We start from the raw sequence: 26836 nt of genomic DNA, 5'->3' as shown, positions 1-26836 counted from the left end.
AGAGTTCACGCTAACAGTAGAGGTCTGTGACTACCAAAAGAAATATAAAAAAAGTCTTAGAGGTCTGATAGCTTTATAACTCGAAGTCTGTCGGCAGAACTTCTGTTATTTTATGACCTATACTGTATGTATAGCCTATACATAATAAACCGGATGCGTTCATAATAATCGTATCCTTTAATACAAAAACATACATCTCAAGACTGATTCTTCGTAAAAACAAACAAATAAAACTACCTACATCTTAGTAAAAGTATGTTACTTCAAGTCATATGTTAAACATGAAAATAACACATTAACAGTAGTTTACAAGTACTAGCTTCCTCTTATACTTTTCCATTCGCAAATCGTTTACTGGAATACAATGTAAACTATCAGAAAAAGTTTATCTATAACATAGGAAGTAGTATTATTTTTTGCCTCAAGTTTTAAGAGAATATGTTCTTTTAAAAAAGATAAGGAGGACGACTGGCGGTAAATCACCTTTAAATATATTTTAACTTATTGACATTACTGAAATATTTGACAGACAAAATTTTGACACAATTTGTAATATCAACCACAGCTATATCTAACAATACTTTGATTATTTTTTTTAATTTTTACATGTAATTACGAGTATAATAAGGAGTAGGAGCATTTGGAAAAACATAAATATCACTCATGAAGAATATTTTTGCTCCAAATTATTAAAGTAATAAAAAATACACTAGGGGAAACATAGTCATAGTTCATTTAAGTATACATCCAAATATAAAACTCCCGTGAGACTCATACATATTTAAAAATATTACACAACATTTACAACAACACAACATTTTATTACATTTTATTATTTAAAAGTATTACATGTCGAACGCTATATCGACTTAATACGTGAGTAACCCGCTTAAAATATTTTTAAATATACATCCAAATAATTATATTAAAATATCTTTCATACTTAATACTTATTCAGGAAGAATATTTGACTGACTGGTATTTGGTTGACTGGTAGAATGCCTTTTGGCATTAAGTCCGCCATTTGTACATGTTTTTTTTGGTTCTGCAATAAAGTTTAAATAAATATTGAGAACTACGTTTGTGTAAAGAATTAGTTGCGCCTATTCCTCTTCAAGTTTTTTTTTCTATACTGTTTTTTACAATACTCTTTCCGTTTGAAAGGTCCTTAATTCTCGACATTTTATTATAATATTCTACGCACCGTATGTCCGTGCATCCGGTCAGATTATCCGCAGAAGACGGCTGCTCAGATTGCTTATAAATATCAGTATAAACATCAGATTTATATTTTTTCAAAGTTCCGTTGAGTTCCTTATCTACGATAATGGTTCAATCTTGCGATGTCTGAATGTTGATGGTTAAGATGGGTGTTTGAAATATAAACGGACTTAAATTAGTTGAAAATTGGCATTATTTTTCAATTGTCTTATCCACTCGTACATTGGAAAAATTGATCTGGTACCTACACTATTAGCACAGTATAACAAAGAGTACTATCGTACAGTATGGCCACTCCCGCTCCCCGCTGAAAGTGCCGCCCACCCCCTCTCGGTTACCTCACAGTTACCGCCTATCAAAAACGCGAACAGTCGACCTGTCACATATCACTCGCTTGTATGAGTGTAGTACCTGTTCACCTACACGAGCTTAGACTGTGTGCTAGGAACGCGCCTCTTTAGTATATTTTCCCCTCACTAGCTCGGAAATACGTGTTTTGTCCTTTAATACCAGCGGGTAAAAACGCATTTTATCCACTAGTGGGTAAAGTAATTTGACCTTGGTTAAAGTCAAATTAACTGCTTTAAAATTTATAAAAGTAGGTGAATCTAGTAATAAAGATGATTTACCACCTGTGGAACTACTGGAAGCAGTGATAAACGCATTTTTTTGCGTTGTAGTTTCCTCGCTATAGAGAGGGAAAAAGTTTTGTGTTACACACGGGTGCAAATGTATTTTACTTCTCGTATGTTAAAAAACTCGCAAGTTCAGGATTCTATTCTCGAACCACTCGCTTCGCTCGTGGTTCAACTGTAGAATCCTTTCACTTGCTGGTTTTTCAATTCCACACTCGGCGTTAAAATACAACTTTGCCCCCTTGTATAACAAATAACTATTGATCACCAGTGTCCGAGGCAATTAGGTTCGAACGTTGTTGTACAATACAATATGGTCCAATTGTACAAAAAGCTGTAGGAAATCAATTAATGAGTTATGATAAAGTTACTTTAAAAAAGCATTATTAAATATTAAGTGACAAGTTTCGCAATTTAAATATACTCATTACCGGATCTATTACGAATTTATTTTGTTACTTTTGTTTCTGACGTTTTGAATCAGGTTTTACTGGCCCTGGCCCATTTCTCAAAACTGAAAGTTACAAGCGGGAGTCTCTATCCAACTTGTCATTGACAACCGCTTGTAAATTGTAACTTGTAGCTTCGAGAAACGGGCCCCAGTGACCCGTTTCTCGAAAGGTACAAGCCTTGTATTACAAGTGTGTTTCCATGACAACCCATACGATTTGACAGTTCGCGCACTTGTAATACAAGGCTTGTACCTTTCGAGAAACGGGCCCCAGGTCGCGTCTATTTTTGTATTGCGACAAAATGAAATGATAGGTGGTGTGTCCCTATATCGATATACTTACAGATGTAGTTCGAAAAGCATTTCCTTCATATTTTACGGAAACGTCGGAACGCGTTAATGCTATTTCAGTCAGTCTCAGTACAAGATCTACTCTACACTGAGAGAAATTTGGATTGTGAATTTAACAAGTTCGACTTGTTGCGGTTTATCCGTTTGAATCAGCCAAACGTGTGTTTAAAACAATATGTGTCAGGTTGTTTTTATAAAATCGACTTGTTGATTCAAATATATTGCCGATTCAAATGACAAGTAGCTTGTTGTTTGAACCAAAGAGCACGTAGGCGCTATTTTAACCAAAAAACTTGTTGAACGAACATGAAAACTGGTTGTATTTTCTCTCAGTGTCGGAACGTGTTAATGCTATTTCAGTCAGTCTCAGTACAAGATCTACTCTACGTTTCCGGAAAAATAAGAACGAAAAGTTTTTCGCAATTCTGATTATAATCCTCATAATAAAAAGCTTATCTCAAAATCACCAAGACGCCATATCTAGCCTAAACACTGTTTCCTTTTAATATGAATGCCTTCACAATATCGGAACTGGGAAGATTCAACCGATGTTTTGAATAGCGCTGTCAAGCCGCTCGGATGCTGGCGGTCGGACGGCAAAATGGGAATTGAAATGTATATTCGGCCGATAGTTTTTGAATCATATTGCTTGGATCTTAGATAAAAAAATATATATTTGTGTTTAAATATGTTACAATGGCACGTTAAACATTATTAAATGCGGTTTTAAAGGTTTCGTCTCGTAAAATGATAAGGGACTGTTGAATTAACGTCATGATTAAATAGGATAGGTACAAAGTTTTGTAAAACTAGAAAATCATTTAGTAAAATTACAAAACATAACTAAACTAAATTGTTGTGAGTGATATAGATATCAAAGTTATGTAACACCTATCTTTATTGAGTAGGTAGATAAATAATAAGAAAAGTAATGCAAAAGCCAAAATGTCTGTATTTTTTCATGAGAAAAATATTCACATGGAAAGGGGTAATATACAGATGGATCTATAAAAAACATCATTTTAAATAATAGTAACTATATACATATAATTTTTAAGAAAAACAAACCGTCGCCTTTTGGGTTCTGGTGAAAGCTACTTGCGAATGTTGGATTATGTAGAAATGTGTAAGTATTTTTTCAGTACAGACGATGTTTTTTTTACGCACTAGTGCGAGAAGTGGTTCATTATATGCCAGGTCGAAACTTCGGAGGCTCATCTGTACTGAAAAACGTCGTACGATACACGTGCGAAAAGGAAATTCGTAACTCGTGTCGATTTAAAACACTCCCTTCGGTCGTGTTTTAATTTATCGCCACTCGTTTCGAACTTCCTTTTTACGCACTTGTATCATAATGTACTATTTAAAACTGCTTTTACCTAATGCTTTAATTATTAGATGGCAACACAAATGAATATACGTATAACGTTAAGGTTTGAGGAGTTTCCTCAATTCCTCATGAATCCGATTATATTATAAGAAATCGAAGCTTGACAAACATTGACTTCAAAACATATGCTTAACAAACATAACTAAATAAATGTCACTGTTCTGAACTTAAATGCATGTTTTTCTTACAAAAATACCAAAGTCACTATGAGTGTGCCGTTCAGGTTTGAGGAGTTTGGTTCTGACCATCATCAGAAATTCCACTGCACCAAATGTCACTGTTCTGGACGAAAGTGCATGCTGTTCTTATAAAAATGGCAAAGTCACTATAAGCGTGCCGTTCAGATTTGAGGAGTTTGGTTCTGGCCATCATCAGCAGTTCCACTGCACCAAATGTCAGTGTTCTGGACGAAAGTGCATGCTGTTCTTATAAAAATACCAAAGTCACTATAAGCGTGCCGTTCAGATTTGAGGAGTTCGGTTCTGACCATCATCAGAAATTCCACTGCACCAAATGTCACTGTTCTGGACGAAAGTGCATGCTGTTCGTATAAAAATACCAAAGTCACTATAAGCGTGCCGTTCAGATTTGAAGAGTTCCGTTCTGGCCATCATCAGCAGTTCCACTGCACCAAATGTCACTGTTCCGTACCTAAATGCATGCTGTTCCTTTAAAAACACAAAAATCACCATATGTATGCCTTTCAGATTTGAGGAGTTCCCTCGATTTCTCCAGGATCCCATCATCAGAACTGGGTTCTGAGAAAAATGGGACCAATCTGTATGCATATACATTCAATCAAAAAAAAATTTTCAAAATCGGTCCAGTAACGACGGAGATATCGAGGAACAAACATAAAAAAAAAAAAAAAAATACAGACGACTTGATAACCGTCCTTCTTGAGATATGAGGCGACGGTTAAAAATAGATAAAAATCACCGAGGTGAAATTTTTAATCGTCGCAAGTTCATCTGTCGCGCCATATTTTTCGTCCACTTCTTTAAAATTAAAAAAAAATAAAAAATTCTTTATTCATTTTAAGAATTATTTACAAAATTTTAGTTGTGGACCATACCCCTTTTTAACCGCCTTCCAAATCTCAAGGGAAGAGGTTCTCAATTCGTCTGTATTTTTTTTTGTTTTTTTTTATTTTTTTTAATGTTTGTTCCTCGATATCTCCGTCGTTACTAGACCGATTTTGAAATTATTTTTTTTGATTGAATGTAAATGCATACAGATTGGTCCCATTTTTCTCAGAACCCAGTTCTGATGATGGGATCCTGGAGAAATCGAGGGAACTCCTCAAATATGAAAGGCATACATATGGTGATTTTTGTGTTTTTAAAGGAACAGCATGCATTTACGTACGGAACAGTGATATTTGGTGCAGTGGAACTCCTGATGATGGTCTGAATGGAACTCCTCAAATCTGAACGGCACACTTATAGTGACTTTGGTATTTTTATAAGAACAGCATGCACTTACGTCCAGAACAGTGACATTTGGTGCAGTGGAATTGCTGATGATGGTCAGAACGGAACTCCTCAAATCTGAACGGCACACTTATAGTGACTTTGGTATTTTTATAAGAACAGCATGCACTTACGTCCAGAACAGTGACATTTGGTGCAGTGGACCTGCTGATGAAGAGTGAGCCGCCCCTGGTTAGAGTTCCGTTCTGATAATCATTCTCATCTGTAAGTACTTCAGAATCATCCAAATTTCAAAATTGGTTCAGAAATGACGGAGATATCGAATAACAAACATTAAAAAATATACAGACGAATTGATAACATAATCCAACATTTGAAAGTATTTATCACCAGAACCCCAAAGGAAGGCGGTTTTTTTTTCTTAAAAATTATTAAGTAAACAAATACCTGTGGTAAGGGGTACCACTCTTCCCTAAAACTTGTAGGTAAGTAATGTAAACAAACTTCTAGGTACATAATTTTACTTTTTTAGCTCAAACTATAAACACACAAACTAAATTCTCACCTGAATCTTCTCACATTCAACAAACAGCTATTGAATCGTCAGTCGGCATCACGACTTGAGCGAAAAGCGTCTCAATGCGCATTCAGGACACAAAGGCGGCCTGTTATTGTGACTTCTTGAGGTGACAGCATTGAACGCTGAATTTAGAGCAAGCTCATGTATGTGTGGACGTTTTGAAGCCTTATTCAAACGAAACGGTCTAGTTATAGTTAGAAAATTGACTTTAAATTATACAATTAAGTTACAAAATATGATAATAGTAGTTTTAGTGTCTTCTAGAGGCGACGTCGCATTTATGACAAAAGGCCTGTTATTGTGACTTTTAGAGGTGACAGCAATTGAACGCTGAATTTAGAGCAAGCTGCATGTGGACATTTTGGACGCTTTATTCAAACGAAACGGTCTAGTTATAGACAGGAACTTGCTTGTTTAGCCTTTAAATTATACTTACAGTAAGTAAATAAAATATCGACAGTTATCTATGCCCATATTTATATCCCAGCTTCTTGTGAGTTTAACGCGTAATTAAGAGCCAGCTTATGTAGCTATGTGTGAACATTTGAAGGACTATTAATAATAATACAGGTGAGTAATAAAAGACAGTTATTTATGATGATATTGTCTTCTAAAGGTGACGTCGCGTTGGTGCGTCAAAAGATGAGCTTGCCCACTTATGAAAACCTCTTGGTTCCTCTCCTAACGTTTCTTTAGGGTTCAATTTGGACCCTGAAAGCGGTGTATACTGTACTCGTAAGAAATGACGCCCCAGTTTATGATTGAATAGCAATAAAGTTTCGATATCACGTATTCTTTGCGACCTTCGCACGTCTCTCCTAACGATGCGAACCGGGATATAGCGGCAATAACATATACACATATATTATACAGCCTTACCTTAGTGTAAGATCAGTAACTTAGACATGAATGTTCGTGATATTATGGTAAAAGGGTGTTTTTCAAAATAAATCTCGAATATCGAATTTCACCAGATCTGGACGTGTTTGGGATCATTCCTCTCAGAATCACGAGTTGATTCGATCCCGATGATAAAAAAATGTGTCACAAATTTTCCATACAAAATTCGAGTTTCAAATAATCAGTACCTAGATAAAAATTACATAATGGAAACACAATTTTAGTACTTAGGTACGTATACAGGTATAAGGTCAAGTTGCTGAAGTTGATTTTGTAGTCAAAATTGTATGTCATAGCCAAGAACGGCAAGAACGATTTAATACGGGACTGTCAAAGCCAAAAGCGTACCCCTGAAATGTATGGACCTTTTAGGCTACTACTATTAAATGTTTACAGTAAATAGAAGTATCTTCTTTTCAAAATTACATAATATTATTACGATTTTATTTAAAAACTTTCACAGGTGATGCCACGTCGGGATGTTTTTTTTTTTGAGAATTAATTTATTTTCTTTTTGTAAGTTCTTGAGCTAATTTATTTATGCTTATTAATGCAAGTGACATTTACTGTGAAGCTGATAAGCAGAGCACCCTTCATATTCTTTGTTGTTTTTAACCCCCGACGCAAATTGTAAGTTTGACGTGTCTGTCTGTCTGTTTGTCTGTCTGTGTGTGTCTGTCTGTGGCATCGTAGCTTCCGAACGGATGAACCGATTTAGATCTAGTTTTTTTTGTTTGAAAGCTGAATTTGTCGTGAGTGTTCTTAGGCATGTTTCATGAAAATCGATCCACTATGTCGGGGTTGTTTTAAAATTTTTAATTTTGTGGTTAGGTTAGTTGTTGTACTAATCCTTCAAGTAACTTCTTGCTTATTATGCAAATATCTTGCCTAAATATGTTCGTTAGTATATGACACTAATGAGCCAAACAATAGTATGGATCTCATTTAAAATTCAAATGTAGCCGCTGTGTGGCCTTGGTGGGCACCTGTTTTGTTCTGTATATGTACTTAGATGATAGATTTACCTAGTCCTAGATAGTTGCTAAATTAGATTTTAAAGGATATACCTAGGTAAGGTCGTTTTAGTTAGGATTCTTATTTTGGGCGAGCTCATTCCATCGTAGGCCACGTCTTTGCCTTTGGCTAGTCTGTGGCCCAGAGTAAGCCCATTTATGATTTAAAAAAAGTTTTGATGGTTTTTTTTCTACTTAATAATACGTTTAAAGTAATAGGTATATAATAACCATTATTAACAAAACTACCTAAGAAAGTACAAAGTTGCTCAAAATAGATAGGTACTACGTTGATATTTTTTAGTGTGTTTTATTTTTGATCATTTTTACACGCACATGTTTTTGTGTATTTATTAAAATTGGAACATAATATTATGATCATGATTGTAAGGTATTTAAATAAATTTTGCAAATCATAAAAAATATTCTGAAACTTTTTATTGAAGTTTTTTTTTTGAACACGCTGTATGTTGTATATTGAAAATGAAAAATGAAAATGAAAAATATTTAATTTATATTATCAAAACCGTATCGTTTTTTAAGTAAATCCTGCACCCAGTAACTCCAGACACTTGTACCAGTGGACTACGATTTTATTATAATCACTACATAGTATAAAACAAAGTCGCTTTCTCTGTCCCTATGTCCCTATGTATGCTTAAATCTTTAAAACTACGCAACGTATTTTGATGCGGTTTTTTTTAATAGATAGAGTGATTATAGAGGAAGGTTTACATGTAGGTATAGTACCCGTGTGAAGCCGGGGCGGGTCGCTAGTTCATTATATACCACAGATCGTCACTATTTAAAAAAAATCTCGTATCTCACGTTGCTTCTCAAAGTTAAAACGCAGTAAGTCTATATGCATTCCATACATACTTACAATCTTCTTTTCATTGACAGACGAAGATACAAGTTTTTTTTAAAGTAGTGACGATATCCCTTACTACAAAGGGCTATAAATTTCAGTATACACAAAACCTAACTGACTTAAGTCCATCCCTTCCACATTATACTTCTAAAGTCTAAGCACTTCGAGGCATAAACACCGCAAAGTTCAGCCTAGCCGAAGTGACTATCATTGACGCTACGTGGCGCTCGAAACTCAGTCTGTCTCTATCGCACCACCACAGGGTAGGTATACGTAAGACTTCAGACATCGGATTCCGTGGGGCGGACTGCTTGACAGCTAGGGACTTCCTATATCGATAAACTCATTTATCGATACTAGTTCTATATACTAGTGGCCGCCTCCAACATGTTTTTTGTAACTATTGTTCTGAAGACCAGTATGAAATTCATACATAGCGTCTAAAATAAATAGCGTCGAAATAAATTGTGACGAGTAAACTTTTAAAAACGTTTTCAAAAAAGAAGAAGAAAATTGAGTTCTTATTTTATTATATAATGTTTCTTTTTTATACTACGTCGGTGGCAACCAAGCATACGGTCCGGTGTGGTGGAAAGCGGTTACCGTAACCTATGGACGCCTGCAACTCAAACAGTGTCACATGCGCATACTCTTTTAATAAAAAAATATTTTATTTATAAGCAAACCTTTGTGTGATCACTAGTATTTAGAACTAGTATCGATAAATGAGTTTATCGATATAGGAAGTCCCTAGCTGTCAAGAAGTTTCGCCCCACGGAATCCGATGTCTAAGTACAGTCAACAACACATCTGTGTATACAGACAAAGTGCCAAAAATATGTATACACACCTTTATGTACAGGTAATAAAGTTCTGTATACATATTTTTGGCACTTTGTCTGTATACACAGATAGGGAGAGCTTGGGACGAATCACATCTATCATAATCGAGCCGCATTTTGTGTATGAGAAATCGCTCGTTAGTATGTTTTTGTGTATCTATTAAAATTGGAATGAATCTGCGTCCGCATGCATTCAGATTTCCGATGCGTAAGCGTCTTCACTCCTACGACACAGTATAATAAAGAGTACTATCGTACAGTATGGCCACTCCCGCTCCCCGCTGAAAGTGCCGCCCACCCACACTCTCACAGTTACCGCCTGTCAAAAACGCTAACAGTCGACCTGTCATATCACACTCATACAAGCATGGTACGCGTTCACCTACACGAGCTTAGACTGTGTGCTAAGAACGCGCCTCTTTCATATATTTGATCGTCAGTGTCCGAGGTGTGGCGCAAGGGATTGTGAGGTTGGCTAGGCACCCTGGATACATATTTACTAGCCACATAAGGAGTGAGTGACGGCTAGCGTCCTTTATAAAGGTCACTCGCGTCCAGGGACGTAAGTAGGCACTTTGAAAAGGCCAGTTGCAATCGAAAGTTAATGCCAGAATAGTGTCTAGATGGCTGATATAACGGAATCAGGAAAAGAAATAAAATTGAACAGAATTTGTATATACCTACTTCTAAAATGAATAGCTTAAGAATAGAATGTATGAGAATTTCCGGATGTATCTGGGTAATTCATTATTAGGTACTATCGGCTGCAAAAGTGCATGGTGAATTAATCAATGAATGCATTCATAATTTCTCCATGCAATTTTGAAGCTGATAGTACATATTTCATTTCTTTACACCACCACGACACCACACGCCATGTACTTATAACATTTGTTACATATACAAGTTAATTTGTATTTTGATTTCCCCTTTTAAACCTCTTGTAAACATAATAATTTTGAATGATTCACGGTTATTTTCATTTAATTAGACTTATATTTACAGGTATATTGCCAATTTTCCGTGATCATAACGCTACGTCAAAATATCGGGATCTCGACAAAAATCAAAAAAGGTAATCACGGTCTATATCCCGGTCAATATAAGTCTCTTGTAAACATTGTATTTCTGTTCAATAATTATCATAAATTGCAATTTAGGATAAGCGCTTAACCAATTACATAATAAATTCAAACAAGCTATCAACACAATACCTCATTCACCTCTCATCATTTCGATTCATACAAATAGCAATAGGGCAAACGGCTATAATAATCAATTTGAACCGATTGTTCCCACTATCAATACCTACTGTATTCCGAAGGGCATACAAACTTCATCTAAATCTTCTAGAAACGTCTTGTGTACCATGCTCAAGCTCAGGCAGATACGACTTATAGAAGGATAACATGGGGCCGTTCAAATGGCATTGAAGTAAATACCATACTATCGGTTAATTTCTTCCCTATAAATCAGTATATAATAGCCCAAACTATTGTTTATTGTGCTAGTTACCTTGGGATCTCACGATTGGCTACTTTTGCGGCTTTTGAATCGTTTTGATAGATTTATTTGAAAATTATCAACGTAACATCGTAATGTTAGGTGAAGGTTAGCAACTAATTGCTAGTATTTATATTATTGTTTAGGTAAGGTTATTCCAGACAGCTTTAAATTGTTTGGTTGTTATCAGCGTCGCGAGCATCTATCGCAGCAGTAAGATTTGTTACTTGTCATGTAGTCTGGGTGTACATATGTTACCTGTCAGGAAGCCGGGGTCCTAGCCGCTAGAACAGCCACGATTGCGAGAACGCCGGTGGGACCAGCGTACCGTCACGTTTATAGGTAGCCGTGATGTATGTTACCTGTCGGGTAGTTGTGGTGTTAGTTACCTGACAGGTAGCCGGGTCCTAGCCGCTGCATCAGCAACGCTTGCGACAACGCCGACGGGACCAGCGTGCCGTCATTACCGCCATGTATGTTACCTGTCAGGTAATAGTGGTGTTAGTTACCTGTCAGGTAGCCGGGTCCTAGCCGCTACATCAGCAACGCTTGCGACAGCGCCGACGGGACCAGCGTGCCGTCACTACCGCCATGTATGTTACCTGTCAGGTAATAGTGGTGTTAGTTACCTGTCAGGTAGCCGGGGTCCTAGCCGCTGCATCAGCAACGCTTGCGACAGCGCCGACGGGATCAGCGTGCCGTATGTTACCTGTCAGGTAATAGTGGTGTTAGTTACCTGTCAGGTAGCCGGGGTCCTAGCCGCTGCATCAGCCACGCTTGCGAGAGCGCCGGCGGGACCAGCCCAGTGCCCAGCGCGGCTAGCGTCGCGATCATCTGCTGTAGCTGGAAAGAGAAAACATGGTTAGACATTTGGCTACAAACGTAAGGGCGGGGGTCTCACTTGACGTCTCGCGAGATAGATTCGGGCAAACTGTATGGCAAAGGCCGACGTCCGTCGGCGCGGCGTCTTTTTCCATACAGTTGACCCGACGCTACGCTCACGAGACGAGAGAAGTGAGAAAAAAAAAGATTCACTTCAGAGTCCGGGAAGAAAATCCATACTAATATTATAAATGGGAAAGTGAGTGTGTCTGTTTGTTTGTCCGTCTTTCACGGCAAAAGGAGCGACCAATTGACGTGATTTTTTAAGTGGAGATAGTTGAAGGGATAGAGAGTGACATAGGCTACTTTTTGTCTCTTTCTAACGCGAGCGAAGCCGCGGGCAAAAGCTAGTATGTTTATTTTTCGGTTATTTCGCTTTTACGGACAGGACTGTTAGCGTCGGGCAAAGTTGTATAGTTTTAGTGAATATATTTAGCTACTAGGTATACGTATGTCGTATTGGGCACAATAGTTCGTTTATTAATACTGAAATCCGATTCCGACATAAAAAAATGTTGAAGTTTAGAATTGGTTTTGACACGACCATGTAGGATTGTCTCGGATTTCGTACATTTTTCACCCATAATTACCGCTAGTTATTTTTAAGTTACTGTTAAAATAAGATCAAACGATTTTTTAAATGTGATTAAAGATCCTAGTCAATAATATCAAGTCAAGACACATGGACGTCAGAAACATTTAATTAGTTAAAAATAATGTTTAATTAGTTAAAATAAGGATTTGATTACTAACTCAACACTCAGTAAATATGATAGTTATTTATCATTTTAAACGCACTTTCAGTAAAAAAAAATCATGCCGTGGTCTCGCAAAGACATTGTCGCAGAGAAATGTCATACACTGAGAGAAAATACAACCAGTTTTCATATTCGTTCAATAAGTTTTTTGGTTAAAATAGCGCCTACGTGCTCTTTGGTTCAAACAACAAGCTACTTGTCATTTGAATCGGCAATATATTTGAATCAACAAGTCGATTTTATAAAAACAACCTGACACATATTGTTTTAAACATACGTTTGGCTGATTCAAACGGATAAACCGCAACAAGTCGAACTTGTTAAATTCACAATGCAAATTTCTCTCAGTGTAGACAAAAACATTTTTTTTTCCATTTAGTAATATTAACGTACTCTGACCATTTCATGTAATTCCCCTACCTACGTGCGTTGTGAAGAATTCGAAATAATTAACAAAAAATACATTCATCCATTGTCAATAATAATGACTATTATGTGGTTTTGGCATGACTGGCGAAGCTGAAATTAAAATTATTTACGAAAAGGTTTATTACCATGAGTAGGTATTTTGAAAGAATAATGAGGACTTTGATATTATGGATAGAAACGGGCATGGGCAAAGTATAGTCTAACATTACATTTAAGTTTTAACTACTAACAAAAAAATGAGATCATTGTTATCATAATGTAATAAAATAAAACTGGCCAGGCAAATAACATAAGTACATATCTACTGAATTATTATGCTGCTTATGAAACTATGACAGTTTTTAGACTAGATACTTGGCTATTGACATCTGAGTCACCAGAGGTATCTTTAGAAGTCACTTGTTTCAATGATACTCTTGGCAATCTTTCAAACAAAAACAAAAAAAAAACAAATTTAACTGTCCATAAAAATTAACAAGGATGGTATATACCAGGACTGACTAAGCCCATATAAAAAAGTGTACCTTTGAAATGTATGGGCTATGGGCCTGTTAGGGATGTTTCGCAGCCTGGAAGTGGCAAAAATCGTGTTTTCCCCAAATATTTTTGCTTGTTTTTATTTTTTATAAGAATATTTCTTTATTCTACTTATAATGTCATGCTATCACTTCAATGCACATTTTGAAAAAGATAAATTTGTAGGCATTATCACTGTAGTTATGATAGTATTTAATAGGTGGCGCTAATAAATTGAGGTACGATTCTTAGTATGAAGATTGTTAATCCATACTAATATTATAAATGGGAAAGTGTGTGTGTCTGTTTGTTTGTCCGTCTTTCACGGCAAAACGGAGCGACGAATTGACCTGATTTTTTAAATGAAGATAGTTGAAAGGATAGAGAGTGACATAGGCTACTTTTTGTCTCTTTCAAACGCGAGCGAAGCCGCGGGAAAAAGCTAGTCCTATATAAATCATCTTTGCAATTAATTTACTATTGTTTATGTGTGATTTGAACTATAATATAAGTATGTCAAGGATTTGCGTATCTATACTTGTGTGAACACGAGAGGTAAGGGACGTCACGTAATGTAAACAAAACCTAATATTGAACTTTTTCAGCATATTTACAGTTTCCAATACGATTTGATCGAGCTTTGATTCCCATCTCGTGTCTCTAGGGAGTCCATTGTTTGCGTTGTTTTTCAGTTTCTATAATATATGTATGGATGTTATTGGACAAAAAGAAAAATCTAGGCGAAATATTGTGAGACTGTTTGTTTAGAACTGTATTTGAAATAATTATATTTGTCTATGACAAAAAACAAGACAGCAAAAATAATTTTAACCCAAAAAGATCTCGATGACTGGTAAGTAAAACAGCTTTTCTGGTCCCCGGCCGAAAAGCGCCAAATTTCAGGCCGCTGCTGCGCTAATCGAAGCTACCACTTCCTGGATTTGTCGAACAGAAAACTAGTATACATACCTTGACGAATAAATAAGAAAGCGTCAGATCACATGTAATTTTGGTCGAGGCGGAGTCGAGAGTTTTAAAAATATACATGCTTGAATTATAATTACTTTACTTAAGTTTTAATTAAAGTGTTGAAAGTTTGTACCGCAGTTATTTTCCCTGCTAATTTTGTATACAAGCCCTTGTTACTTATTTTGTTTGGTCTAAGATATTAGTTAGGTATAGTCAGCCAAAAAAGTGGTTTACCACTTTTGGACCTTATATGTTTGAAATAGAGTCGAAAAGTGGTAAACCACTTTCTTAATACGTGTAAGCTGAAGACCCGGGTTCGATTCCCGGCTCGGCCACCAGTGGGCCTTGTCGTTTTTTCTTTCGTGTATGATATCTGTTTCAATTTATATATTATATAGTAGTGTGAGTGTGACAACTTGAAAAAAGAACAAATCAAAAAATATTCAATAAAATAATTTGATTTGTTCCCTAGTCGTATAAATCGTATGCTTAAAGACTTACTGCGTTTTAACTTTGAGGAGCAGCGTGAGATACGAGATTTTTTTAAAGTAGTGACGAAATACAATGTTATTAGATATCATTTATATCGTGTTTTTTACCCGACTACGGCAACGCAAAAGGAGGGTTATGATTTTGACCGGTATGTATGTGGGTATGTATGTATGTATGTATGTATGTTCATCTGTTCCCTCATAACTTCTAAAGTACTCATTAGAATTTGACAAACGATACGTCATTCGAATTGTCTTAATCGTCCGCTGGTTATAGGCTATATGACGTCACCGAAAAGGAAACATGGCGCCCTCTAGAGGTCATAAAGTAACGAAGCAAAAAAATAAAATGAAGTTAGGATGACATGTTGTATATCATTTGAAAGGTCTTGATTAGCACATTTCAAATATGTATATATTATTAGCTTTTATTCCCAGCTTTACTTGATTACACCTGATAATTCATTGATTTCTCGGAAAAATTTACTATTTGCAAATCCTCAACGCCGACTGCGTTTACACAAGAAGGCTTTTGCCAAAGAAACAAATTTGCCTGCTTTGTATATTAATTTTATTAAAGATTTGCAATATTTTTTCGACCTAAAGCTCAATTTCGTACAGCAAATTGTCATGATAAGAACTAGATGAAGTTTGACGCTGTTTTGACATTCTGACGTGTATCATAGACTGCAGGAAACCCTAGACGAATGGTATGTTACGTCATCGTGCCAGAATGACTTTCTACTACGACCATATATTATTGAAAGCTAGTTAATCATCTAAAGTTATTATAATTTTCACAAAGAGAGAAAATACGGTACCACGATACTGATTGCCAGCTATAACTGTCTCTATCAGTATACGGTATGCTTTATGAGGTTGTACATACCGTAGACGCGGTCCTAAATCTACTTAAAGAGTCCTTACAGAGTTACGTCCTAAACCAACTTAAAGAGGCCTTCGGCGCCCTCATAGGCTCATATTTAATGTGTCACGCAGTCCTAAGCTCTAACTTAAAGTGTCAGGCGAAGCCCGGCGCACGCGCACCTAAGCCGGGCGCCTTCGGCGCCCTCTAACTTAAAGTATCGGGCGAAGCCCGACGCACTCGCGCCCAAGCCGGGCGCCTTCGGCGCCCTCTAACTTAAAGTGTCGGGCGAAGCCCGACGCACTCGCTCCCAAGCCGGGCGCCTTCGGCGCCCTCAAACATAAAGTGTCGGGCGAAGCCCGACGCACGCGGTCCTAAGCCGGGCGCCTTCGGCGCCCTCAAATTTAAAGTGTCGGGCGAAGCCCGACGCACTCGCTCCCAAGCCGGGCGCCTTGAGCGCCCTCTAACTTAAAGTGTCGGGCGAAGCCCGACGCACGCGGTCCTAAGCCGGGCGCCGAAGGCGCCCTCAAACTTAAAGTGTCAGGGAAAGCCCGACGCACGCGGTCCTAAGCCGGGCGCCGAAGGCGCCCTCTAACTTAAAGTGTCGGGCGAAGCCCGACGCACTCGCTCCCAAGCCGGCGCCTTCGGCGCCCTCTAACTTAAAATGTCGGGCGAAGCCCGACGCACGCGGTCCTAAGTCGGGCGCCGAAGGCGCCCTCAAACTTAAAGTGTCAGGGAAAGCCCGACGCACGCGGTCCTAAGCCGGGCGCCGAAGGCGCCCTCAAACTTAAAGTGTCGGGCGAAGCCCGACGCACTCGCTCCCAAGCCGGGCGCCTTCGGCGCCCTCTAACTTAAAGTGTCGGGCGAAGCCCGACGCACTCGCTGCCAAGCCGGGTGCCTTCGGCGCCCTCTAACTTAAAGTGTCGGGCGAAGCCCCGACGCACGCGGTCCTAAGCCAGGCGCCGAAGGTGCCCTCAAACTTAAAGTGTCAGGGAAAGCCCGACGCACGCGGTCCTAAGCCGGGCGCCGAAGGCGCCCTCTAACTTAAAGTGTCGGGTGAAGCCCTACGCACTCGCTTCCAAGCCGGGCGCCTTGGGCGCCCTCTAACTTAAAGTGTCGGGCGAAGCCCGACGCACTCGCTCCCAAGCCGGCGCCTTCGGCGCCCTCTAATTTAAAGTGTCGGGCGAAGCCCGACGCACGCGGTCCTAAGTCGGGCGCCGAAGGCGCCCTCAAACTTAAAGTGTCAGGGAAAGCCCGACGCACGCGGTCCTAAGCCGGGCGCCGAAGGCGCCCTGAAACTTAAAGTGTCGGGCGAAGCCCGACGCACTCGCTCCCAAGCCGGGCGCCTTCGGCGCCCTCTAACTTAAAGTGTCGGGCGAAGCCCGACGCACTCGCTGCCAAGCCGGGTGCCTTCGGCGCCCTCTAACTTAAAGTGTCGGGCGAAGCCCGACGCACGCGGTCCTAAGCCGGGCGCCGAAGGCGCCCTCAAACTTAAAGGTCAGGGAAAGCCCGACGCACGCGGTCCTAAGCCGGGCGCCGAAGGCGCCCTCAAACTTAAAGTGTCAGGGAAAGCCCGACGCACGCGGTCCTAAGCCGGGCGCCGAAGGCGCCCTCTAACTTAAAGTGTCGGGCGAAGCCCGACGCACTCGCTCCCAAGCCGGGCGCCTTCGGCGCCCTCTAACTTAAAGTGTCGGGCGAAGCCCGACGCACGCGGTCCTAAGTCGGGCGCCGAAGGCGCCCTCAAACTTAAAGTGTCAGGGAAAGCCCGACGCACGCGGTCCTAAGCCGGGCGCCGAAGGCGCCCTCAAACTTAAAGTGTCGGGCGAAGCCCGACGCACTCGCTCCTGCCGGGCGCCTTCGGCGCCCTCTAACTTAAAGTGTCGGGCGAAGCCCGACGCACTCGCTGCCAAGCCGGGTGCCTTCGGCGCCCTCTAACTTAAAGTGTCGGGCGAAGCCCGACGCACGCGGTCCTAAGCCAGGCGCCGAAGGTGCCCTCAAACTTAAAGTGTCAGGGAAAGCCCGACGCACGCGGTCCTAAGCCGGGCGCCGAAGGCGCCCTCTAACTTAAAGTGTCGGGTGAAGCCCTACGCACTCGCTTCCAAGCCGGGCGCCTTGGGCGCCCTCTAACTTAAAGTGTCGGGCGAAGCCCGACGCACTCGCTCCCAAGCCGGGCGCCTTCGGCGCCCTCTAACTTAAAGTGTCGGGCGAAGCCCGACGCACGCGGTCCTAAGTCGGGCGCCGAAGGCGCCCTCAAACTTAAAGTGTCAGGGAAAGCCCGACGCACGCGGTCCTAAGCCGGGCGCCGAAGGCGCCCTGAAACTTAAAGTGTCGGGCGAAGCCCTTAGCACTCGCTTCCAAGCCGGGCGCCTTCGGCGCCCTCTAACTTAAAGTGTCGCGCACGCGGTCTAAGCCGGGCGCCAAAGGCGCCCTTAAACTTAAAGTGTCGGGCGTAGCCCGACGCACGCGCTCCTAAGCCGGGCGCCTTCGACACCCTATAACTTAAAGTGGCGGGCAAAGCCCGACGCACGCGGTCCTGAGCTGGGCGCCTTGGCGCCCTCCATCCTAAAGAGTCGGGCGAAGCCCGACGCACTCGCTTCCAAGCCGGGCGCCTTCGGCGCCCTCTAACTTAAAGTGTCGGGCGAAGCCCGACGCACGCGGTCCTAAGTCGGGCGCCGAAGGCGCCCTCAAACTTAAAGTGTCAGGGAAAGCCCGACGCACGCGGTCCTAAGCCGGGCGCCGAAGGCGCCCTCAAACTTAAAGTGTCGGGCGAAGCCCGACGCACTCGCTCCCAAGCCGGGCGCCTTCGGCGCCCTCTAATTTAAAGTGTCGGGCGACGCCCGACGCACTCGCTGCCAAGCCGGGTGCCTTCGGCGCCCTCTAACTTAAAGTGTCGGGTGAAGCCCGACGCACGCGGTCCTAAGCCGGGCGCCGAAGGCGCCCTCAAACTTAAAGTGTCAGGGAAAGCCCGACGCACGCGGTCCTAAGCCGGGCGCCGAAGGCGCCCTCTAACTTAAAGTGTCGGGTGAAGCCCTACGCACTCGCTTCCAAGCCGGGCGCAGAAGGCGCCCTCAAACTTAAAGTGTCGGGCGTAGCCCGACGCACGCGCTCCTAAGCCGGGCGCCTTCGACACCCTATAACTTAAAGTGGCGGGTAAAGCCCGACGCACGCGGTCCTGAGCTGGGCGCCAAAGGCACCCTCCATCCTAAAGAGTCGGGCGAAGCCCGACGCACTCGCTCTCAAGCCGGGCACCGAAGGCGCCCTCAAACTTAAAGTGTCGGGCGAAGCCCGACGCACTCGCTCCCAAGCCGGGCGCCTTCGGCGCCCTCTAACTAAAAGTGTCGGGCGAGGCCCGACGCACGCGGTCCTAAGCCAGGCGCCTTCGGCACCCTCTAACTTACAGTGTCGGGCGAAGCCCGACGCACGCGGTCCTAAACCGGGCGCCTTCGGCGCCCTCAAACTTAAAGTGTCGGCCTGTCGGGCTTCGCCCGACGCACGCGGTCTTAAGCCGGCCGCCTTCAGCGCCCTTATATTTAATAAATAAAATGTAACCCCAAAGTAAGTCAAATAAAAAATAAGTTCAAAAACTAAAACCCGACTACTATAAGTAAAATGTGCTCTAAAAAGTATGAAACAAGATAGAATTAGTTTATGAAATTATCATGCATGATATTCACAGATGTGTATTCTTTTCAATACGTTAATTCAATGTTATAATAAGTTTGTAAATTTTAAATATACTTGCAAAGATGCCGAAGATAACCGTGGTCGTATGCCACTTATGTACTTACCTTTATAATTGTGGCATACGACCACGGTTATCTTCGGCATCTCTGCAAGTATATTTAAAATTTACAAACTTATTATAACATTGAATTAACGTATTGAAAAGAATACACATCTGTGAATATCATGCATGATAATTTCATAAACTAATTCTATCTTGTTTCATACTTTTTAGAGCACATTTTACTTATAGTAGTCGGGTTTTAGTTTTTGAACTTATTTTTTATTAATTTGCTACGTTTATTACAAATAAATCGGCATAAGAAGAGTATCTCAAAAGTTTTCACCACTTGAAATTTTATTACATACATATGTATAATCTCGCCTGTATCCCATAAAGGGGTAGGCAGAGTACATGAACTACTAAGTTTCAGTGCCACTCTTGGCAAAAAGGGATTGAAAGAAATCCAAATTGTGACATTGCAGTGACAGGTTGCCAGCCTCTCGCCTACGCCACAACCCATATCCCACAGTCGACTTCTACGACACCCACGGGAAGAAAGGGGGTGGAGAAATTCTTAACCCGTCACCACACGGGGCAAAAACGGGGGAACATTTATTAGATTAAAATCAATAATTAAAATAATTAAGCAAAAAAAAAAACAAATATTTAAAACAGTCTACCTCATCTGCTTTCGTCATTTGAAACTGCAATCCTTACACCAAAACACCACAAGAACTCATAAATGTACTGCTAATAGTAAACTAACAATTAAACTAACTCTAAAATTGTATTAATGTTGTTACATGAACGTCCAAAACTAAACTAAAGGCACGTCAAACGTAAAACATGAGTTTTATCATCAGTTTTCCCCATTTTAACCACTAGAATGACATTTTAAGGTAAAACTACTTATTTTTCATGTTTATTTCCTTAATCTTGTCCCAAAAATACATGAAGTCAAAAAGTGACGAAGTTTATTAGCTTGCATAAAATTAAAATACATTTTTAAGGAGACAGTTGTTATAAATGTTATAATTAATTATGATTACTATTTAGATGTAACGCTATGTAGGTACCTAGGTAGGGCTAGATAGGGCTTGTTAAGGTAAGCTATTCTAATACCCTGATGTTCAAACATTTTTTTTGATAAAACTACTTAATATAAAATTGAAAGACTACCTGGGGCCCGTTTCTCGAAAGGTACAAGCCTTGTATTACAAGTGTGTTTCCATGACAACCCATACGATTTGACAGTTCGCGCACTTGTAATACAAGGCTTGTACCTTTCGAGAAACGGGCCCCTGGGGCCCATTTCTCAAAACTGAAAGTTACAATTTACAAGTGGTTGTCAATGTCTAAAATGACAAGTTGGAAAGAGACTTCCGCTTGTAACTTGTAACTTTCAGTTTTGAGAAATGGGCGCTGTTCCCAACATTGAATAGAGTAAAATTTTCAGTTGGTAGAATGAGGAATTACATAAAATTTTATTTTGTTTGTCAGAAAATAAAGCTAAGCGTCATTAGAATGACTTGGCGTGTTTTCAAGTTTACCATAATTTACCTAAACAACATCCTGTAAGATTTCATTTCGTCATTTACCCTGTGTTATTTCCTCCTTAAGACACAAGATGACTCGATCATAACACAATTCTATGACAGTTTTAAAAATTACCGTGCTACGCCAATTACGCGGGATAGGTATGCGCGTCTCGTCACAAACCTTGTCATAAAATATTCAAGGTTCCTTGCAAAATAGAATAAAATGCGTATGAATAACATAGTGATATAAGACATAGCCATAAGTATAGTTTCGTTTATTTTTCTCTACTGGGAGAACCGACAAAAACACCACTTATATGGACACATTTGACATTTGGGGCGGCAAGCGGTGCGTCGAGCGGCACGATCGAAATGTATAGAAATATATGGATCTGTTTTAATTAACAGCGGAGGCGGGGGACAATCGTGCTTTGATATAGTGGAGTGATTGAGACAAAACTAAGGCTACAGTTACCTTTGCGATAACTTGCGGATTCTGATCTTGCAGCTGCTTCCACAGCAGGTATTCCAGAAGTCGAGAGGGAGGGAGGTGACTATTCGATTTGCAGTTATTCTTCGCACACTCCGGGAGTGATTGAGACAACACTATAGCAGGTATTCCAACAGTTGCGAGGAGGGGTGGGGGGGGGGGGGGGGGGGCTATTCACACGACCTGCAGTTGTTCTTCTCACAGTATTGGAAAGAATGACAGAGACAGAGCTACAGTTACCTGTGCGATAGCCTATGGGCTCTGCGCTTACAGCTGCATCAGATGTTGCAGCAGTTGAGAGGGGGGAAGGGGGCTATTCATACGATCTGCCGCTATTTTTTTATTTTATTATTTATTTATTCTATATTAAAAATCTTACATTTGTTCATACACCAGAGTGCCATGAAACCCTATCAGGTTTGTGTTGACACTCGATTCGTGGATACATTTTACATTTAATTTAATGTGATACATAGGATAAATTAAAATTAGAAAGCAATAACTTACACTACAAAATTATATACACTATTACTGGAGTGACAGAGACAGATGTACAGTTACCTGTGCGATGGCCTGCGGACTTTGCGCTTGCAGCTGCATCTGCAGCAGGTGTTGCAGGAGTTGAGGGGGGGCGGCGGCCGGGCTCTTTGCGCCGGATACGGAACTACTGTCGGACTCTGACGCTGGACTCTGGAACAAGATAAATATGTTTAGAATAAATTATTTTATATTTACGACTCGTTACAATTTGGAAAGTAATAATCGATCCTTTGCATTTGGAATTGATGAGGTATACCTAAACTTCGTTTCCTAATAGACTTTTTGCTATTTTTCTATTTATGAGGCAGGTATGTTAATAAAACTTGTACTTTAAATTGTGTCATTTTTGATCAAGCTGTTTTTGAAATTAAAAATATACAATTTACTTTATCCACACTGTATGAACAAGTCACGAAGTAAAAAAATAATTACTGCTACACATAACTATTTAAGAAATCTTAAAAATATATTTTAAAAGCAGCTTTTTTGTACATTTTAATTTTTAATAAAAGAACTGTGGTGACATACGGACGGACAGATTTGTAGATTCGAGAGTTTTGTCGTATAAGGATACAAATACTACACTAAAAAAAATTATACGATTACTTAGCGTGCTATGTAGGTAGGTACCAATTTTAATTACTAGTGATTATCTTCCGGACTTACAAATAGAGTACCTCAATAACCATTGTTTAATAAATAATCACGAATGTACAATAAAAAACCGGCCAAGAGCGTATCGGGCCACGCTCAGTGTAGGGTTCCGTAGTTTTCCGTATTTTGCTCAAAAACTACTGAACCTATCAAGTTCAAAACAATTTTCCTAGAAAGTCTTTATAAAGTTCTACTTTTGTGATTTTTTTCATATTTTTTAAACATATGGTTCAAAAGTTAGAGGGGGGGGGACGCACTTTTTTTTCCTTTAGGAGCGATTATTTCCGAAAATATTTATATTATCAAAAAACTATCTTAGCAAACCCTTATTCATTTTTAAATACATATCCAATAATATATAACACGTTGGGGTTGGAATGAAAAAAAATATCAGCCCCCACTTTATATGTAGGGGGGGTACCCTAATAAAACATTTATTTCCATTTTTTATTTTTGCACTTTCTTGGCGTGATTGATATACATATTGGTACCAAATTTCAGCTTTCTAGTGCTAACGGTTACTGAGATTATCCGCGGACGGACGGACGGACGGACGGACGGACGGACGGACGGACGGACGGACGGACGGACAGACAGACATGGCGAAACTATAAGGGTTCCTAGTTGACTACGGAACCCTAAAAAAACGGATACGTCAATAGAAACCGTGAAATGAACTAACAATAGCAAATTGCTCCATTTCAAGGCAATCAAAATGTTTTCTTTGACTGTAATTAATTCAATTTGATTGAGGTCGTACACTGTCTGTCAAAGTCGGTTCAGTCTTGAGGTTTGGTTGTTATGAAGCATAATTAATACCGTATAGACAACTAGCTTTGTCGACATCACTCCCACACTAGTCTGTTATAAGTGTGATAGGGACAGCGCGCTATCGCGCCATCGCACTCTCCCTGTCACACCTTGTTAACTACTTAACTGTACACTGTTTTTACAGTTTCGCGGGCACCTTAATAAATGTAGCCAGGTTATTTTTTCTGATTTTTTTTTTTACATTTTACAACAGAGTGTGGGAGCACCGTAAGCTACAACAAACAAATCATAGGCTTCCTTTTGTCTCTTTGTAACCCCCAACGGCCCTAAAATAGGGATTGGAAGTATGTAAGGACCATTCCCCAATTTTCGAATTTAATGCAAGCGAAGCCGCGGACTAAAGCTAGTTATGACATAAAAACTAGCCGGTGTCCGTCGTCTGGACTCAAACTATTTCTATTGTAAATTACAACTAAATCATTAAGCTCATAGAATCAAAGAAGATTTTCTTTCAAAAACCTGCCACAGTGGTCGACTCTATACAGAATTCAAAACTCAAAATTTATAACCGATACCGTTGCCAACATACAAAAACAATTCCATAATACAGTGACGCGCTTCATTCACCTTGCAGCCCGCTAATCATGGCCACCTTGAATATTAACTAGCGTCTAACTGCAAACCTTTTATTGGTATACAGGTTTTAAACTTTATTGCAAGGAGTTGGAGTTGATCTATGTTCGGTAGGGGGCGTTGGTGTTAAGTGTTGCTCGTGCGCACTGTTAGGACACGTAAATTGGGGACCAAAATAGATAAAGGTAGGCTTTGGACTTCCGATTGGAACGTGTTGGTGGTATATTTAGATGATTTTTAAGGTTGGAATAGGGAAGATTTCTGTGGTTATCATGAATTAAATGGATTTTATAGACTAGTTTTCTTGCCAGACCCTTGTAGGGATTTTCAAACCTTCTGTTGTAGGATATCTTTAGTAAAATGTAGCCAAATAAGTAGGTATCAATTGAAAAACGTAAAAATGTATTGTCTCCACAAGTTCTGTCTAAGAACAGACAAAAGAATCATAAGATATGACGATAGCGACCGAAGCGTAGGTATTTAGATATTTGTGTGACTGTGACATAAGATTTGGCTGCTTTCCTAAACTTTTTCAACGTTGCCTACCTTGACCGTCCCGATAGTAGTAAATTTAATGGTTATCTAAGCAAGCACACGATGGAATGTTCTACGATAAAACTGAAATCTACCTGGTGTCCTATCGTTACAATGACACAATGCATACTTGAGGCCTATTTTTACTTTGAAAATAAGAACTTGATGTGACAATCCAGTAATTCTGGTTCTATCGCACCAATGATACTCGCAAGTGCGAGAAAAATGCTCTGAGATTAGGTTAGGTCACATTATATAATATCTAATACATATACCTATCTATGTCATGTTTTAAAAACCTCAATATGCCTACTACCCTTTGGCGGTTAGCCAGATAGACGGTGGTTCCTATTTTTGTACAATCTGACTTTATTGTACCTACTACTGAAACAATTTTCAAAAGTTTGTTCTTATAAAGAGAATATTTATAATTTTACATAGAGACAAAAATTTAAATACATAATATTATTGGTGTCAATTATATATAAAATTTAAACATACATAATTTGAAATATTCATTCTAATTGTATTTTTAAATTTACTATAAAAATGTAATAGTACCTACCTACGTGATAAGACACACCTTTTTACGTCATAATTTACATGATCTATTATTAATAACATTGTCAATTTAATTAATCTTTTTTGTCAATAAAATAACAAGTAGGAACATTAGAAAACTATTCCTAATACATATATTTCCGTTACAATAGGCCAGTTTCCTATACCTAAAATAAAATATTTTATGCAGTGTACGAAATAAAGCACCACATAATTAGAAGAAAAATATGGACAGTAGTTATTTTTAAACATTTTATAAGTCAAAGAGAAAGATATAAAGTAAATGAATTGACCGTTACGTCACTCCTCAGTATTTCATAGTAATTCCATATAAGCAAATCGTTTTGACAGCCCATAAAAATAAGCTGATTTGACTAGTAGGAAACTAGCCTATTATTTACATTTTGGTGTCAACAAAAACTATACACACCAACTTCAACGTCAGAACAAATTACCCGACTCAAATTAGAGTACTACCAACTTAGACTCCATGTCAAAAACGCGTTAAAAAAAAACTATTCTAAATTCAAACGGCCCATTAACCGGTTCCCACGACCGCCATGTTGCGCGTCCTCGCCCGCCATTGGTCGAGGCCGTTAGAATTAGAATGTGTACCATTTGGAGACCGGTAAATTATGTGCCTGTTTTTTGTTCGATGTTCAAAACAGCTGGCGGACGTTAGAATGGAAGGATTATTGTTCGGATGTTTATAATTTATTATATTATATAAATGCGTTTATGATTAATGATTACGTGCTCTGAAATAAGTTTTTTGCAGTCATTTATAGCTTAGAATTTTAATTTATTCGAGACAGGTTTTGGTACAATTTCGTTTTCTTCGTATCCCTTAATTGCCAGGAGTGGCATTGAAAATTGTGCAGTTTCATCAATACATGCGTGAGTTTATGTACATGTACGTAGGGAATGCAATCCCGATCCCGCGGGATCCCGATCTCGCGAGATCTCGTGTAAATTTTCGGGATCAATCCCGACGCATAATTTGACGAGATCCCGTTCGGGATTGACGGGATTGGGCGGCAGTGGTCAGCAACGCTACACACGTCCACTTAGACTTGACGAGTGAGACAGATAATATAGAACTGTGTCGAGTAAGTGAGAAAGAAGTACATGCGTGCGGGGAGGCAGCCATTTGTTTGTTTGTTTACGTTCCTGATTGTTTTAGTTGTGCAGTTGTAGTGATTCTTTTTTCTTAAATTACGCATTTTTATAGTTTAAGTGAGTTAAATAAACAAACATATTGGATTCTTATAAGTGTTAGTTTGTTAAT

At 39.7% G+C, this 26836-nt stretch overlaps 1 protein-coding gene across 5 annotated transcripts in view; it reads right to left on the bottom strand.

The window, feature by feature from the left end:
• Positions 1-26836, bottom strand: part of LOC125238454 (mushroom body large-type Kenyon cell-specific protein 1) — a 327977-nt gene that overhangs the window by 21357 nt on the left and 279784 nt on the right. For 4 of the 5 annotated variants that reach the window (XM_048145807.1, XM_048145808.1, XM_048145810.1 and 1 more), the window contains 2 exons: positions 22417-22545; positions 11927-12033 (listed from right to left, as the gene is read on the bottom strand). In XM_048145807.1, the coding sequence (XP_048001764.1) occupies positions 11927-12033; positions 22417-22545 (236 nt within the window). The remainder of the gene's footprint in view (positions 1-11926; positions 12034-22416; positions 22546-26836) is intronic. The other variant, XM_048145811.1, reaches the window with a different exon arrangement.

Source organism: Leguminivora glycinivorella, chromosome 23 (genome assembly GCF_023078275.1).
Source record: "Leguminivora glycinivorella isolate SPB_JAAS2020 chromosome 23, LegGlyc_1.1, whole genome shotgun sequence".
Lineage (NCBI taxonomy): Eukaryota > Metazoa > Arthropoda > Insecta > Lepidoptera > Tortricidae > Leguminivora > Leguminivora glycinivorella.
Note: the sequence above shows the minus strand (reverse complement) of the source record. Positions and strands in the feature narration are given on the sequence as shown.